Below are 17,275 nucleotides of genomic sequence, written 5' to 3' on the forward strand. Positions count from 1 at the left end.
AATTTTTGACGTGGAAACAGCACTAAAAAGAGGATGACACTAGAAGGGCTACGCATACAACAAAATATATGTAAAGCGATGAATTACAAAGAAACGCGTAGGAGAAAATAAACTTTGTTTTTATTTTCAACATACCTGCCGAAAAGCTCCAAATACAAATACACAAAAATAAAAAAAAGCTTATATGTATCAAGCAAAATTACAAATTGTGGTCGTAGGAGTATTTGTGTAACAAAACTGGACAAATATCTTATTTATCAACTTTGATAAAAATGTCTTTAAACATATTATTTCTTAAGCTATATAACCGAGCTATCAATGGGCAGTCATACAAGTTCCCCCTTCTACTTGACCTTTGACGTACGTCAAAGAGAACATAGTCGGCTACATTTTGCGCACAAATATAGTAGATGATATACAAACGCATTTTATCTGATGCCAGTTCCCATTTCCAAATTAAGTTCACAAATTTTTGAATTATTTGGTGTGCCTAAAAGAATAGGTTCGTACCACCGTAAGTTTAAAATTTAGCACCACCTATTTACATATATTTGTTGTGGTATCGTCCACTAAATACATAAAATCCAAAAGCAAAAGTCTTGTCGACTTTGTTAACTGCATACGCCGGCTGCTGCATTGGAAATCAATTTAAAAAAATGGTTGAATTTATAATATTTTTAGAAAACATCGCACAAAATCTCCTAATTCATCAGACAACGAACACAATACTGAAATTGAAAAGGAAAACAATGACATAAAGATCACGTACATTGTTGCATTTTTGCGTAAACACGTAAAATTTAATAAAATTTTAAATTATCTCCCGAAACACGTTTATTAATATTTTTTATTGAAAATAAAAGGAAAGCATACATTTTGGCATTTTTGTTTTCATTATTTTACAAAATAAATAAACTTGTGTAATAAATTTTTTGCAAATGTGTTCCAAAGCTTTTTTCCAAATTGGGAGTGGAACCCTGCGTGGAGAATGAAGGAATAGGAAATCAGGTGATCTCAGCTGTTTTCAAATGTAAACAAACAAAATGGCGCTTTCCATACTTGTCAGCCTCTACAATGCATTGTAGTTCTTAACAAAATTTTCGTGATTCGCTCTTGATGTTAAATATATTTGTTTCAATAATTAGGGCTTTTTAGGAAATTTATTTTGAGCAACAACTTTAAAAAGAAATTTTGTTTACTTGTCGGGCAAGAGTATTTTTATACGATCCTTCGCTAAAAACTTCTGTAGTAAAACTGTCCTTTTACTATTTAAAGTCAAAGAATAAGCTCCTTCAATACGGATTTCCAGCAGAAATGATCAACGTCTGGCTATAAAGAAAATCGATAATAAAAAAGCTATAGTTGTGACCTATAATTAGATAAGAATAACGTAACTATCTGAAAATCAAATATTTATAAAAAGCGAGGTGTTTTTTTTTTATAACAATATTCTGATCCGGTTCGGCTGGCAGCCATGACTTTGAAAACAGAATTTTGTTCAAAACTTTCATTCCTGAAAAATAATAATTTATTTTCCATATCCACCTATTTAGCTCGCTATAAGCACAAATTTGTAAAGCAGTCGCAGAAGAAAGTATTTATTAAAAATGAATTTAAAAAACTAAAATCGAAAAATGCTGATGAAGTTACAGATTCACCAAATTCTGAAACAACCAAAGGAATGAGAATGAAGAATTCTTTTTAAAAGCCTTTAGAAAAACCTAAAACATTTGGTTTGAGTTGTAAGCTCTGTTTAAACAACGATCGCGCCGTTATGCTAGATTCTAATTGTTTCTTAAAAATATTCGTATTCGCATCCGCGGATGTTAGCTGTTAGATATTCGCATCCGCATTCGCTTCCGCGGATGCCTAAAATTGCACATTCGCAACATCCCTAGTCCATATATGTCTATATCTATTTCGATTCCTTTAGGCTGCTACAAATGCTAATAAAAATGTATTACGAATTGATTTGAATTTGTTGGCAAACTTTTAGAAAAAACTTTAATGCAAATCTCTTACATCTAACATTTTCTATATTTTCTGTCAATATCAAGCGGAAAAAATTTTGCGATATACAATTCAATTTTAAGAATAATTTGAAAGCTATATTAAAGGTGACGATTTGTGTTTGTAGAAGTATATTGAAGGTGTAACACGAGTATATATAACATACTCATTAACGTACATATGTATGCGAGTAAATATCTAGGATTATATTTTATCAATGTTTTTAGTTTTTATTCATATTCATTTAATTTAATTTATGTCGACATGGAAATATTAAATAATTTTCAGTGATCCTTTCAAAAAATCTGTCAATCAAATTACACCTTTTCCAATACCTAACGTTTCTTAATTGCATCTATTTTAACGAAAATTTACATTCAATAAAGGAAAGAGTAATACAGTATCATTAATGGTGATGCCACATAGAGGGAATTAAATGTATCCATTTTCGCATGTGCGCTGCAAATTTATTTAGCAGTTTACTTAACTTATGTCACCAGTGCACGTCAACCTCCCACTTCTCATTTCAGTTTTTCCCAAGGAAAATTCGCATGCCTCAAGCTATGAAAGGCGATGACAGTGGGAAGTAGTTCACAAGAATTACTGAGCATATAACTAATTGAGTGTCACTTGATTGCGTGGATTGTACTTAACCATTCCCTGCAAAAAGCTGTGCGAATAATCTCTAAAGAGAGTATTCCGAGATTACTCTCAATCGGGTACAATTGGGCATTAATTAGTCCCAACTAGTCTCATACGTGTACTAATGGAGGTCAATTAGTCTCGACTCATCCCTTATGGGTATAATTGGAGATCAATTAGTCCCCAACTCATCTCTAACGGGTACTATTAACAATTTAATGATATGTACGCACTTAGTCAATGGAATTTCATGTGCGGCGTTGGTACACAGAGAGAGTATTCGCCTAACAAAACTGAGCACCCCGGTTCGAATCTCAGCTGGCTCAAATTTTTATTTTTATTTTTTAAAAGTGACTAGTCGCTTTTTATACCCGTTTGGGTATAAAGGTGAACAATTAGTCTCTTCATAGGACATGCTCGAACAAAAGCGATCAGTTCATTCCATATAAAGAGATCAAAAGTGGTATTAGTCGCATGCTCCCGGAGTCATCCCGGATTAGTCCCATTTTTTGCAGGGTTATTATCCACAAACCCACAAACACACACACACTCGCATGCATACATACGTGCGTGCTCTAACTGCATATCACTTAAACAATAGCATTTTTATTACGATCTTTCTGTAAGTTAATTTGAATGTATGTTTGCGTTCTTGGCATTTGCTAAATACATATTTATGTATGTCATGCTAAAAAGTTTTAATTGAAGCAATAACGTGAAGAACGCATAATTAATTTACAACATTCGAAGCATGCACATTTTCTGAAGTATTTTCCGGGATTCATTGCTTCGTAAGAGAAAGCAATGGGTGGCGTTAATAAAAAATAAAATATTGACATTGTCATACATCAAAACATTTTAAAAGTTTCAAGAAGATAAGATGGCAACTTTTAAACTTAGTCGTTCGTAGGTAGTTGTGTATGTTTTTAAAAACAAAAAATATCTCTGTAAAATGGCAATAAAGCAAACATTTTTTTAATACAAAGTAAGAACTGGAGGAAAAATTGCTCGTTGAACGGGATAAAGAAAATTTCACGTTTTATGTGGAATGTTTCTTGCCACATACCAAAGGGAAATTTTACCTGAGTAGGGCGTTCTTTTGCCGCTGGTTTACAAAGAAACGCAGCCGCTCTAGCTTAAATGGTTTGAGAAGTAGGCAGTGTGATAATTTAAATTGTATAGGAAGTGCACGATCTCTTTCCTGTTAACCCTCATTTTCTCTGTCGCTACGGTATCGATAACATATATCTGTACGAAATCTTAAGACATTGTTGTAAGTTGGCGTATTTAGTTATTAAAACATCGGAGTTTTCGTATTTGTGCAATTTGTTATATTGTAATTGGCAGTAATTTTGGTCCGATTTCAAACATTTTCAACATATTGCATTTTTTGCGCCAATGTTGATAAATATGCCGAGTTTGGTAGAATTTGATAAACCGGTTACCGATATACACATGTGTAGGCGTAAGTGGGCTGTTCGATGCCCATTTTCCAAAAATTTCCCTATGTATAATTTTCTGCAAAGGGGTCATTGCATATGTCGATTCTGAGTAAAGTATTAGTAAAGCATGCTTCGTACTTTTGGCGGTCTACACGTGCGGTTTCTCGTGAAAACGGCCGGTTAGATTTAGATGCGGATTGCTTCTCAGATGTTGCGTGTTCCCGTGTCGGCAAACCGGATATGGAAAACCGATAAATATTGTGTGCACACAAGTACTTATTGCAAAATCAAACTTATATGAAACGTAGAGTGTAAACCTGCTAACGACCAAAAAACATATTTTACTGTAGAGGCAAAAAACTAAATATATCTTTAACTCTTAGTCTAAGGGGCAAATCCTACATATAGTTTGTTAATCGCGCCACGTTATATGGCCCTAATCCAGAACGAATGAGAAAAATTACGTTTTTGTGGTTTTATTGGCGAATTTCTAACTTAGCAGGTTTTAGTTTTTGTATTCTCAAAATTGAAGTGGATTTAGCAGGTTTTTTGTATGAATAAAATTGTTTCTATTTTATTTTTTGTGATTACAAGCTCAATTTAAATGTTAATTAATATAGTATTCCATAGATAAAAAACAATTATATATATATAAAAAAATACAACAGATTTATTCTTCCGTTTATTGCAACAAAAATAGGCAGTTTATAAAACATATTTTAGTAACTATACGTGAAGTATTCCTCTCTCAAATTAATAGTACAAAGACCACATATAAGATAATTTAAGTAGGAACTGAATAATGTCAGAAAGTATGATACATATTATTCAATCATGAGGTAAATTGTTATAGTAGGCGTGGTAATCTTCAGGAAGTAATCGTTTGAAATACTGGAGATCTCGTACTTTCTGCGAGCAATCGTACGCCTACTCTCGTATAAATTCGGAAGGTGGGAAAACGGCAAGGAAACAGCTACTGGGGATTTTCTTTGCGGTACTACTTCCCATTCGTTGGAGAATCTTAGTTTGAAATGTATGTCGCCACTTGGTGTATACCGTAGGGCTCGTATATCAGTTACTTTAGCAGCATATCTGCCGCGACCGGGACGAATGCTATTAAAGAATTGAACTGTGTTAAAGCTTTTAAAGAACGTGTGACTAAGATAAGTTACGTCATATGGTTTTGGATTTTTTCTAGCTAATCTACCTACTTCAATGTATTCTGCAGGAACATGGATATCTATTTTCTTTAGTGCTCGTTCGATAATGGAATGGATACAATCAGCTTCCATTTGGGTATGGCCTACTTCAAGAAACTTTTGCTCAATAATGATATTAAGTGCATTCTTTTGCAACCACGCTACAAAAGAACACTCGCTTAAATGACGAAATACACGCAAAGCAATAACACAAACTCGGCTATTTATCCGAGCTCAGCCAGATCGGCTAAAAAATACGCGACCTGAAGGCTAGTGCTGGTAAGTGGAAAAACTGCTCTATTGTGAATTGTTAATGGGAAAGTGGAGAGGGAAATTTTTGCTTCCTTTTACATGTGACTTATATTTTAAAAGAGTATATATATTACGCAAATACCTCGCATAATTACTCATTTAAATTGGTTTTTGTATCTAAATCCCGTTAAACTAATCACATTTTCTTGCCAGCTACCAACAGGGTTGCTTAAGTAGCTAAAAGGAAATTTTACCCGAGTTGAGCGTTCTTTTGTCGCTCGCTTACAAAAAAAATGCAGCTATTGTTATTTATAGTTGTGGATAACAAAGCATTAGCCATAATACTGTTTCGGGTTTGATATGTGCATTCGGTGCTATAAAAAATTACTGTAATTGGCTCCCCGGAACTATTATTTGGTACTACATTTTTTTTTATCGAATCTACCCACACGCTGGAAAACTCTTCTGCATTTAATCTTCCTTCTGTTTCGTTCCACAAGTAACAATAATTTCCTTGAGATATAAAAAATTAAAGCTTGGCTTAAACGCATAAAGTAATACTCTAAGATAGAACAATAATCGAGCGACAGAAGCACAATATGTTGGATTTAGCAGTTGAATTTGAACTGATTGTACATTAGCAGCTTTACTCATCAAACAATTTTTGACAATTATATTTTTATATTGACGTATTTTTTTGCTTGCCAACTGCGGAATCGCCTACTCCTTCGAACTGCATCAAAAGGTCAATTTGGCCAAAAAACGGATTTAGCAGGTTTACACTCTAAGCCGACGGTATGCTTTGTTTCGTTAATCGCTTCACATTCATGTAACAAAAATATGCCACAGCAAAGCGTGGCAGGGTACAGCTAGTATATAATAAAATATTTAGTACTTGCCCGAAAAACTTAAAAATTACACTGTTACAATGCTAAAGAATTTTTCTCTCCATGGACCGATTAAACAATGCAAAAACAACAAAAACAAAAGACAATAGACTACGAAAATCAGTACTGTAAATTTTGAAGAAAATTATCCTCTCTCTCTGCAAAACCGCCCCTCACCCAATTGCAAAACCGCCTATCTTACACTCAAATCATACAGGAGGGCGAAAAAACGGTTTATTCTTTGAAGGCATTGCCTTGATAGGCGGTATTTTCTCTAGCTATTATTTTACAAATCTGTTGTTTTAATAACGATTTTTATGCATAAATCTCGATGCCTGGAGTTCAGGGTTACCAAATCTCATTTTTGCCACAATGGCGATTTACGCGGTTTCGCAACTGGTCGATGGGCGGTGTTGCAAAACATCGAGGATATAAGTTTGTAAATGGTACACCCTAAACTCCCAAGGTGACTCCCGCTCGAGTGATTTCTTTAATCTGATGTTGGAGAAGATAATAAGAGCCGCAGATCTGAACCGCTCAGGCACAATACTTTACAAGAGCGTAAAATTGCTGGCGTATGCAGACGACATCGATATTATCTGCAAAACTAGGGCTACGTCTGTTCTGCCTTCTCGGGATTGGATAGAGAAGCAAAGCGAATGGGCTTGGTGGAGAACGAGGACAAAACGAAGTATCTCCTGTCATCACACGAACAGTCAGAGCATACGCATCTTGACACCCACGTCACCGTTTACAGTTACAAGTTTGAGAAAGTAGACGACTTCGTTTATTTGGGAACCAGCATTAAAACCAATAATAATGCCAGCCTTGAAATCCAACGGAGAATCGCTTCTGCCAACAAGTGCTACTTTGGGCTGAGTAGGCAATTGAGAAGTAAAGGCCTCTCTCGTCGTACAAAGATCACACTCTATCAGTCCACTCCTCATGCTTCTGCTGGTATATGGCGCAGAAGCATGGACAACGAAAACATCTGATGAAGCGGCTTTTGGAGTTTTTGAGAGAAAGATTCTGCGAAAGATTTACGGACCTTTACGCGTTGGCGATGGCGAATACCGCAGACGATTTAACGATGAGGTGTATGAGCTTTACGGCGATATAGACATAGTGCAGCGAATTAAAATTTAGCGGCTCCGCTGGCTTGGCTATGTCGTTCGAATGGACAGAAATGCTCCTGCTCTGAAAGTATTCAACTCGGAACCCGCTGGTGGTAGCAGAAGGAGAGGAAGGCCCCCACTGAGAGGGAAAGACCAGGTGAAAAGGACTTGGCTTCTCTTGGAATTTCCAATTGGCGTCACTTCGCACAGAAGAGAAATGACTGGCGTGCTGTTTTGGACTCGGCCAAAATCGCTTAGGCGGTTACAGCTCCAATAAAGAAGAAGAAGACAACTAAAACTAAAACTAAAAAAAATCAGATTTTGAGATAAATTTCGAAATTTTACCTTTGAGTCGTGAAAGTTAGATTTATTTACTCTTACTAGAAATAATACACTCAAATTCTGAAGATTATTTTCGTTTCATTTGGTATCGATTACCGTGGAATGAGCCAAAATTAAAAACATATATAAATATAAAGTAGGCGGTTTTTTATTATTCATTTAGATACTTCGTTGAGAGAACTAATAAGGAGGGCAATTCAAAATTTTCTGCCGGAAATTGGAAATTTAGTATTTTTTTAAAACATCTAAATTTTTTTTATTCTACAAAGACAAGCAGTAATTTTTAAGCAAAAAACAAAACCGACTCCAATTCTCATATACAAATTTAAGATTATCGTTAATTTCTTCATAATGCAATGATCGGATCGGACCACCTGTGAGGTATTGGCTATTTAAATATGAGATATGCAACCCTGTCTCTGTACCAAACCACCAAGATTAGTTGTGTTTAATGAGCCGCTCTAGGTTACGCCAGATTAAGATATCTCAAAAAATTGTGTTTCATGAGGATTTTTCTTGCTCTAATTTACTCTAGTTTTTGATTCATGAGCCTGCGCTAAGTGGAACCAGAGCAACTTAGAGCACGATTTTCTGCCCCAGCTTTTTTGATGGAGTAACTTAGAGCAAGCAGCCGTTTTGAGAATTTCTGCCTGAAAAGTGTTTCATGAGATTTGTGAACTGAGTTGCTTTAACTTGCTCTATTGTTTTTTTGACATCTGCTCGATTCTGCTCTAACTTGAGCTGATCTGAACATTTTTCGGTCTCATTAAACACAACTATTGATAGGTAGGTTTTTTTTTATCAATCTTGCCAAAGAAAAATCAGCTGTTCAGTACCAAATGCAAACAAACAAGCAAATGCAACAACAATTTCAAGGTGCAAGTAATAGTGTTGCCACTTGTTTGGCATATTTAAATTAAGTTGATCTTAAACCCAAGGAAAGTTAAATGGCATTTAAATAACAATCCAAAATTAAAATTAAGTGCCTATTTAAATATTCATTTGGAACTGGCCCTTAGTGTGCCTTTTAGAAGATTTTGAGCAGCTCTTCAGTACTTACATAGCTGAACATAGCTATGTGAATGCTTATAAGTATAAGCCTTAGGGCCGGGTTAAAAGCACTTTTTAAAACACGGTTTACACCATTACGTTGTTCTTTGAAGAAGTCATGTAAAGGCGGAGGCCCGTTGTGGTGTGACTGCTAAAAAAACCCAAGTCGTCAAATAATAAGTAAAAGTAAGAGAGAAGACAACTAATGAAGGAAGCTATTAAAATAACAATTTTACTGTAAAAATAGAATGCATTTCATAGATAAACCGGAGCATCGTTATGAAAAAGTGCTCTGTATTAAAGCTTCAAGTATTTCTTATAGAACAATATTAAATTCTCCAATGCATAATGCCAATTATAGAAAATTTTTTGAGCGCAGGTTTTCCCATGTATTGTGATGCGCCACTATCATCAAATTACTATAAATGGGCGTATAAAGAGTGTGTCAGACGTGGCATTATTTCCAACTTTTCCACGCAATTCGAAGTCAAAATGAAAAAGAGAATTTTTATTTGTACATGCAAACACCTAAAAGGACCTTTTTTCACTTTTTGGTAATCAGTTTTAAAAATAAAATAATGTGCCTTCAAACCATTCAAGTGTTGCCGTGTAATAGGTACATCGCAATTTGTGAGAACAAATAAAATACCAGAAATGCTTGCAATTAATTATCTTTCGGAATTTTATTGTCAAGTTATCAATAAAAAATTAACAAATTGAAAACAAAGTATATTATAACCAAGAGATATAACAAACAAATAGTAACGCGGCTCACGGTTGCATTTAAGTATCGGTAAAGACTGTCAAAATTTCATTTCTTGTGTGAACAGCCAAAAAGTGTTTTTGGAAATATAAAACAATTTTCGAAAGACACTTTATTGCAAGGTGTGACTGCTTATGCAACTACTTTTTGAAATTTCTCAATTTAACAGCCTTTTTCGAAATATTTTGCATTGCCACGTCTGACAGTTCTTTAAAGCAAGTACGTGCGTATTCTTTTTCGCTTTAGCTTGCGAATACTTTACGCATTTCCATCATCACAGCCAACGATTTGTCATAATTATTTTAGATGGCATTGAACTGAGGCTATGACATGGATTACCGCTATGGCGGACGTAGAGCAACAGCAACAGCAAAGACAACAAAACAGCATCATCATTAGCTGTTGTAATATGAGTAAGAAAATTTATATTGACAATAAGAAAATCAGTTGTGTATGTACATAAATGGCGACGGTAACTTATAAACAGTTCGAAGCCAGCAATGTTGAGGAGTTGTTACGGTTCCTCTGCTGTTTTTTATTACTTAATAAATTGATAAATGAAGGTTTCATTAGAACACATAAAAACGACTGCAATAGCTGACGTTTTGAAATTCATCTGCTTGTAAATCATCCCTTGTTTAAAGAACGTAATTTTCCAAAATTCTCTATACAATTCGAGATAAACGACTATAAAATTATTTATTGAGACATTCGTTTTCATATCGGACAGCAAATCTGGTGTCACACTTTCGATTGGCCTAAATTTTTTTTATGGGTACATACATACATGAAATAAGCTAACACGTATTCGAGGATTTTTTTTTGCTTTTTTCTTTGGAAATATCAAAGTTTGCATTTTTTCGTGATTCTGACTAATCATGTACTTCTTCAAATCGTTATATCTAGGGTTCTGCTCATCGTAGAGGCTTCATCTTAACGTTGTTTAAAGCTAAAGAAACGGGCTTAACATTTCTATATATAAGAAGGTCAAGATTGTCCTAAAGCTAACTTAGCTATTAACAGTGGAACTTTTTGTAGTTGATTTGCATAGTGAAGACCAGTAAATTAGGGATTTAAAATTATACCACCGTAATCCTCGTTTAATTATCTATAAAAAATGTGGTTAAAAAAATGGTAGTTTTTCAAGAATTATTTTAAAATGTTTCTCTTTATGATGAGATGTTTTTTTTCCAATACTTATGTTAAGATATATTTGGTAAGGTGTTAACATCGGATTTTGCACAAAATTAAAATTTTATTGCGACTTCCGATAGAATACCATTCAGATATAGTATTTGTATGGCAAGATATTTCTTTAAGGCTACAAACCCCTAGAAATGGGCGTGGCAATTGCAGGACTAAAATTAGCAAAACGCAGATTTTATTGCAAATTTTTTTTGATTGATCAAAATAAAAAATTGAAGCGAATCGGAGACATGACATAGTTTTTTTTTCGAAATCCGCCCGGCTTAAAAAAGAATGTCTTTATTATTGAACAAAAACTAAACATACAACTGGTTAATGCTCGCTTGCTGGAAGAATATCTTTTTCCAAAGTATGCCGAAACGGCTACCAAAAAATTAAACAAGAATGGACTCTGCAACTTTGCACTCTAAGCTAGCGATCTGTCAATTGCATCTTCTAGCAAACTAATTTTATTTTATTTTTTCAATGGTGTTATTAAGTTTTGTAGCACGATTTTGTTTTTTTATGATAAATGGAAAAGGCAACAAATAAAACTTACAAATAAATAGTTTATTATGAGCCTGCCTAAAACTATACAATAACATAAAAGTACATATCGTCACCTGAAATGCAAAATAATGTTACAACATCATCACTGAAATGGAGAAAGTCGTGCCTATTTTTAATTTTTTTTTTGTTATAAAGTGATGTGGGGAGTTGTAATTCGATGGAATTCATCATAGCAAACAAAAAGTAAATTTTGAATTTTTTATAAGTTACGACTTTTTGCATTTCAGTGACGATATACAAGTTTTACGGCCATACTATACTTCTAAGGTATAGAGAATTATACATCATTAGATATGTACTTTTATGATGATGTGCAGAGGGTTACTGAAATTTCAAATTAAATAAAATTGAAGCGTAGAAATCTTTTCAAAAGTGACACCAATACAAATATCATACATGTACATGGTTGGGGTAGAAATGTCTCCTAAATGTGTGCTTTAATAGTGATACTGAGTTAAAGAAAATATTAGGAATAAGGTTTATGTAGATTAACCGCAAAATTCTGCGCACCTGACATATAATCAACCTTGACTTAATATTTGTCAAACATTTGCGCCTAAAACTATGCCGCTAAGATTTGTCTGTATTTCACTAAATTTTTGTCAAGCGTGACAATTTGTCAAGTGCACAGAATTATGCAAGAAAGAGGGTAAAGTTGAGTATGTAGAAGAAGAAAGATAAAGGTTAAGGTTAAAATAAAAGTAAAGATGTTATGCATGGTGCTTTGTTCAACTCTTCCCCACTTAACTCACCTTACCGTTGAAACACAATGCCGTTGAATTCTTCGCCACTAATATTCGCTGTAAAAATTCAAACACACTGACGTATATGAGAATGCGCACCACCAAAGCAAACGACGAATTTCGGCCGACGACTATTCGCGACGCTGCCGGCGGCAGCTGCAAAATACGATCCATTATGGCCATATGCTAAAAATTCTCAGGTTTTTAAATCGAAATTAAAAAATAATGTATTAGTTTTTGTTAAAAATTAATAATCTTGTTGTTGGTAAAAATTTTAATTGTACCTTGCCATAAGTAGCTCAATTCGTTGTCGCCGTAGTTGTGTTTTACTTAGCGAAATTTTTGGGCGAAAGTGGCTGACGTGGCCGCTCTACTGGGCGAAAATTCGACGTTCGTGGCATTGTGTTTCAACGGAAACTCACTTCACTTCAATTCACTTCATCTTAACTCAACTCAACTCAATTCACTTCGACATGTTCACTGGCGTCGACATGACCGGAGCCTGCGGCCACAATCAACCTGGTCTAAAAGTTATGGAAACCACTAGCAATTTTTCAAAAATAGTCCACAAATGCAAGTTGATGTTGAAATCGGCCACCGAAAATCACAGAATTTTTACCAAACAAAACCCTCCTTTTGACATCGTGCTCAATACCGAAAAAAATAAAACCATAAAAGCCAGATTTTTTATTACCATTCAAAGCCGCGCGAGTGACTTAAAGTATCCGATCATCCGTTCTTCAGTCTAACCCAGAAATCCTCCTTTACGTTGTTTATACATATATGTACTTGCGAACAGGCAATGCGTTCCTCTGCTAGAGGAATAGAAATCGAAAAATCGAACTTTAATAGAATGTTTTGTCTTTTCCTGCCACCATCTTAATTTATCCTCGCCTGTCCTTTGGTTGCATTGTGCGTTAAAATGCTAAGTTGGTGAATATCGTGGTTGGCAAGCCTGCAAGCCGGTTGAAAAGATGCTGCGCAAAACCCCAGAAAGTCAATGAAGTGGAAAAATAACAGCTCAGTAAATGGGCTACGAAGACAAGCAGTCAGGCTGACTGACGGGTAGACTTTGTTGTGGCCATTCAGCAACAACATTTCACATCGAACGGTAAAAAAATAAATGAAATGAAATGAAATGAAATGAAAAAGTTTAAAGTCCTTAGAGAATTTGAATATTTGAAGGAATTGTTAGAAATTAAACGAATAAAAATATCTATATTCATATACATACATGTATACAAGCATGCAAGTTTAAACGAGCAATTAATAAATAAATCGACGAATTTAATTCGCATTTCAACTCTAAAAGCATATTTTATAACAAATAATGCTGAAATCAAGTAAACTTAGTAAAGTCATACTACCGTAATGAAACGCAGTAATCTAATTGTTAGTTGATCATTTATTAAATAAAAGGAAATTTGTTGCACTTTTTTGGTATGCAAAAGCAATTGCTGCCATGCACGTCCTTTCGGACCAAGCAATATATGTATTTACTCAAATGGATATTAACAAACAGTGCTTGCTCACAATTTTGAGAAATTAAAAGCAAAGTATACTTCGCAGCTTGATTTCGCCGGAGAATTCTTCGAAAAGTGGAAGGCGAGGAAAACATGCTTAACTCTATATTTTTCATTCGACTTAAAGCATGAGAAAAAGTATCGAATCAATGAGATAAAATGGGAGTTTACTTTATTTATTTAGCGGTTGTATTTTTATTATGATTTAAAAAAGATAAGACAAGCTCAACTATAACCAGGAAGGGTACACTCTAAAAAAAAGTGTGTAAATCTCCTACCTGCAAGGTAGGTTACTGATTTCCTACCTTATTATCCGCGAAATTACATGCTCGATTATTCAAAAGTTTGTTTAAATTTCGGACTTTTTAGAGTGTAATTTAGCTGCTGTGGTGTGCGTAAATTTCCGACGAAGGTGTATTTAAGCTACAAAATACACATCTGCTGTTTGATTTCACCCGCAGAATTGTATAAAGTCGCTAACGAAAAGGATTTTTACACACGAAAATGTGTAAACGAGAAAAATACATATTCATAGTGTAAATTTACCAAAAAATTTAAAAAATTTACAAAAATATACTCGATTTATAGTCGCATTTTTAAACAGATTTTTTAGAGTTTACCAAACAGGGGTCATCCATCTTGAAGATGATGAAAATTCTATCACTTGGAAAAACGGCAATAAAAATAAATGAATCGTAAAAGAAGAATACAAACAAGTTTATTATCTACATATTTTGAAGCATCGGCTTTCCTAAGCACTCGGTTAATTGAAAGAAAATCATAAGTTTTTGGTTAACACAAAGTTTTCGTCTTATCCAAAATTTTAGTTACAGTAAAATCAACGAAAAATTTCATTTAAAACAAATTGTTTCTTTTAAATTTAAAACGAAAATCACTGCACCAGAATAAGTGTATCAATATACATATGGACAAATCTAAAAAATAAGTACCTACAATCTCCAAAAAAAAAATTTTATTTTTAAATTTGTGAGCACACCTATGTTTTATATATCATTTTATTCGTACTCTCTTAATAAATCGATTAATATAAGTGTAATTCATTTTCATCAAGTGCTTCAAAAGTTAGACGAGGAATAAACATGAAATAAATAGAAAACAAAAGAATAAGCTGGGTTCAAATTACATTGTTCAAGTTGTAAATTTTAAGAAAAGATTTTGAAAGTTGAACTCGCTTAATTGGGCTGTTCGAAATTCAATGGCAATGGCCCCGTTTTACCGGATTGGCTCCGGTTTTCGAGATAACGGTATTTGAAACTTTGATTAAATTTTAACTATCTTATAAATAACTCCCTCAGTTTTGAAGTTATTTTACTAAAATTTTGCACATAACAGGTTTTTAATAATACCTTAATTATTCCTTAAAATTATCGAAATGGGTGCACTTTAACTTATAGCTCCAATACAACTGATTACTCAGATAGGTGTTTTTGCGCTATAACTCTAATGTCATATCTGAATAATATATTCTATGCGTGATATATGTTAAAGTGAACCTATACTAAATGTTTACCTTAATTGGAGGAGTTATACCGCAAAACAACGTCTCTGGACATTCAGTTGTATGGGAGCTAGATTTGAGAGTGAACCGATTTCGATGATTTTATGACATAGTGAAGTGAATGTTAAAATACAAGCGTGTGCAAAATTTTGGTAAAATATCTTCAAAACTTAGGGAGTTTTTTTTTTATCAAATAGTTCAAATTTAAGCAAAGTTTCAAGTACCGCTATCTCCAAAAGTGGAGAGAATCGGGCAAAACTGGGGACGCCATTGAATTTAAGAGGTTCCAATTAAGTAAGAGCAACTATCAGAACCTTTGTCGAAAAAAATTTCATTTGATACCACCCACGCAATATTTTGACTACAAGAAGGAGCATAATTAAAGGTACTAAATCGGGTTTTTTACACACTTCTAGAGACAAATTTTTTGAAGCATTTCACAAGTATGTGTAATTTTATAAGGACTAGCAGTTAAACAAAGATTTAGATCGTTTCGACGTATTTTCCAAATGTGCCTTCAATTAAGGTGTTTTTGGAATAAAAATTATGCTCAAAATCGCACAATATTTTATCTTTAAAAGTAAGTTTATTCTGAAAGCACACCTCTTGCTAAGGTATGAAATTATTCGTAATTGTTTGTAGAATACAATACATTCTAAAAAAGTTTTTAAAATTAAATGCTTCAAAACTTATATGCGATAAACGGAAAATTTTGAAAATTGTGAAATGCAGAGTTACAGACTTTGAGTTACTTGCCATTTCGTTATTTTTTAAGGCACACTTTTCTTTTTCTTAATTGCTAAATGCCGTCGAGTTAGCTCGAATAGCTTATTTTTCAGTCGAGAAATGTAATTTTGAAATTTTAAAATTACTACGGTGTATTTTTCTCAAAAACGTATGACTCAAAACATATGATTTGTAAAAATATAATTCATTTATAAACAATATATAATATAATAAAACAAAATGTCTATCATATTTGGGCGTGCACAATTTCGAGCTCACGCTCCGGCGCTGATTTGGTATGTTGTGATTTCGGTAAGCCACGTACACGTATGCAGATAGGCGATGTCTCGTGAATGCGCGCAAATAAAGTTCGCTTTTACCGGAAACATTTACAATTAATTGTGATTTTAACATATTTATACTTTTACACAAATACGCAGAAAATCCGGTCACATGGCAACGCTCAAATGGTTTGACAGCACTTTCGGAAAAAATTAAATTTAGTGTACTGTTAATTGCAAACGGTTTTTTTTTTGGTATAAAACATAGAAAATACGTGACACTGTCAGCAAAACAAAATATCAACAATCAGCAAAACTTTTCCGTAGTTTCACACTCGCACTTTATTATATTAAAATTTATCTACTGGGTTCTAAAACAACATACTAAAAATATTAAGAAAAAATCGTATTAAAAAGCTCGACATTTAGATGAAACTTTGCAGAATTTTTCTAGTTCTTGCACAAAGTTTGAAATTTGGAATGATACAGTTTTTCTTAAAGAATAAACTATATTTTCATAAAAAATTACCTAAATTAAATACTAAAAAAAAGAATTCGTCAATACGGGGCGGATTTGTAATTATTATTGGCGGGGCATACATATATATGTACATTAGACTGCATCACTCCCCATACAAAAAAAAAACGGTACTGTTTTTCCATTGGAATTATAAAATCTATTATATTTTTAGACGTCCACCAAAATATTTTGAATTTGTTTTTTGGTGATGCAGTCTAATGTACATACTTAGCAAATAGCAACTTACTGTTTTTCCTTGCGCTGCTGTCGTTTCTTCTTGAATGCCTTCTTAACACGCAGCAGCAGGAAAGCAGCGCGGTCCACGGAGAGTGTGGTGCTCTTCTTCGACGGCGGGGGAGCATCATCCATTTTATTTGCTACCTCAGTTGGGGTTACGAGGCTGGTTAGGATCGAAAGAATGGCGAATGCGATGAGGTTGGTAAGAACAGCTACGAAAAAAGTGTTCACTTTCAGCTGTGTAAGTTGGCAAAGAGTACTTGAATAAT

The 17,275-nt window shown here is 33.9% G+C and overlaps 1 protein-coding gene across 1 annotated transcript in view; it reads right to left on the bottom strand.

The window, feature by feature from the left end:
- LOC118751288 overlaps positions 1–17,269 on the bottom strand; it is a gene marked incomplete at its 3' end in the record, with an annotated part of 44,032 nt that extends 26,763 nt beyond the window's left edge. Inside the window, exon 1 of the mRNA XM_036486070.1 lies at positions 17,017–17,269. Coding sequence (XP_036341963.1) covers positions 17,017–17,138 — 122 coding nt within the window. The remainder of the gene's footprint in view (positions 1–17,016) is intronic.
- Between the last annotated feature and the right edge of the window lie 6 nt (positions 17,270–17,275).

Source organism: Rhagoletis pomonella, unplaced genomic scaffold, assembly GCF_013731165.1.
Source record: "Rhagoletis pomonella isolate Grant_MI unplaced genomic scaffold, Rhpom_1.0 Rhpom_scaffold_00630, whole genome shotgun sequence".
NCBI lineage: Eukaryota > Metazoa > Arthropoda > Insecta > Diptera > Tephritidae > Rhagoletis > Rhagoletis pomonella.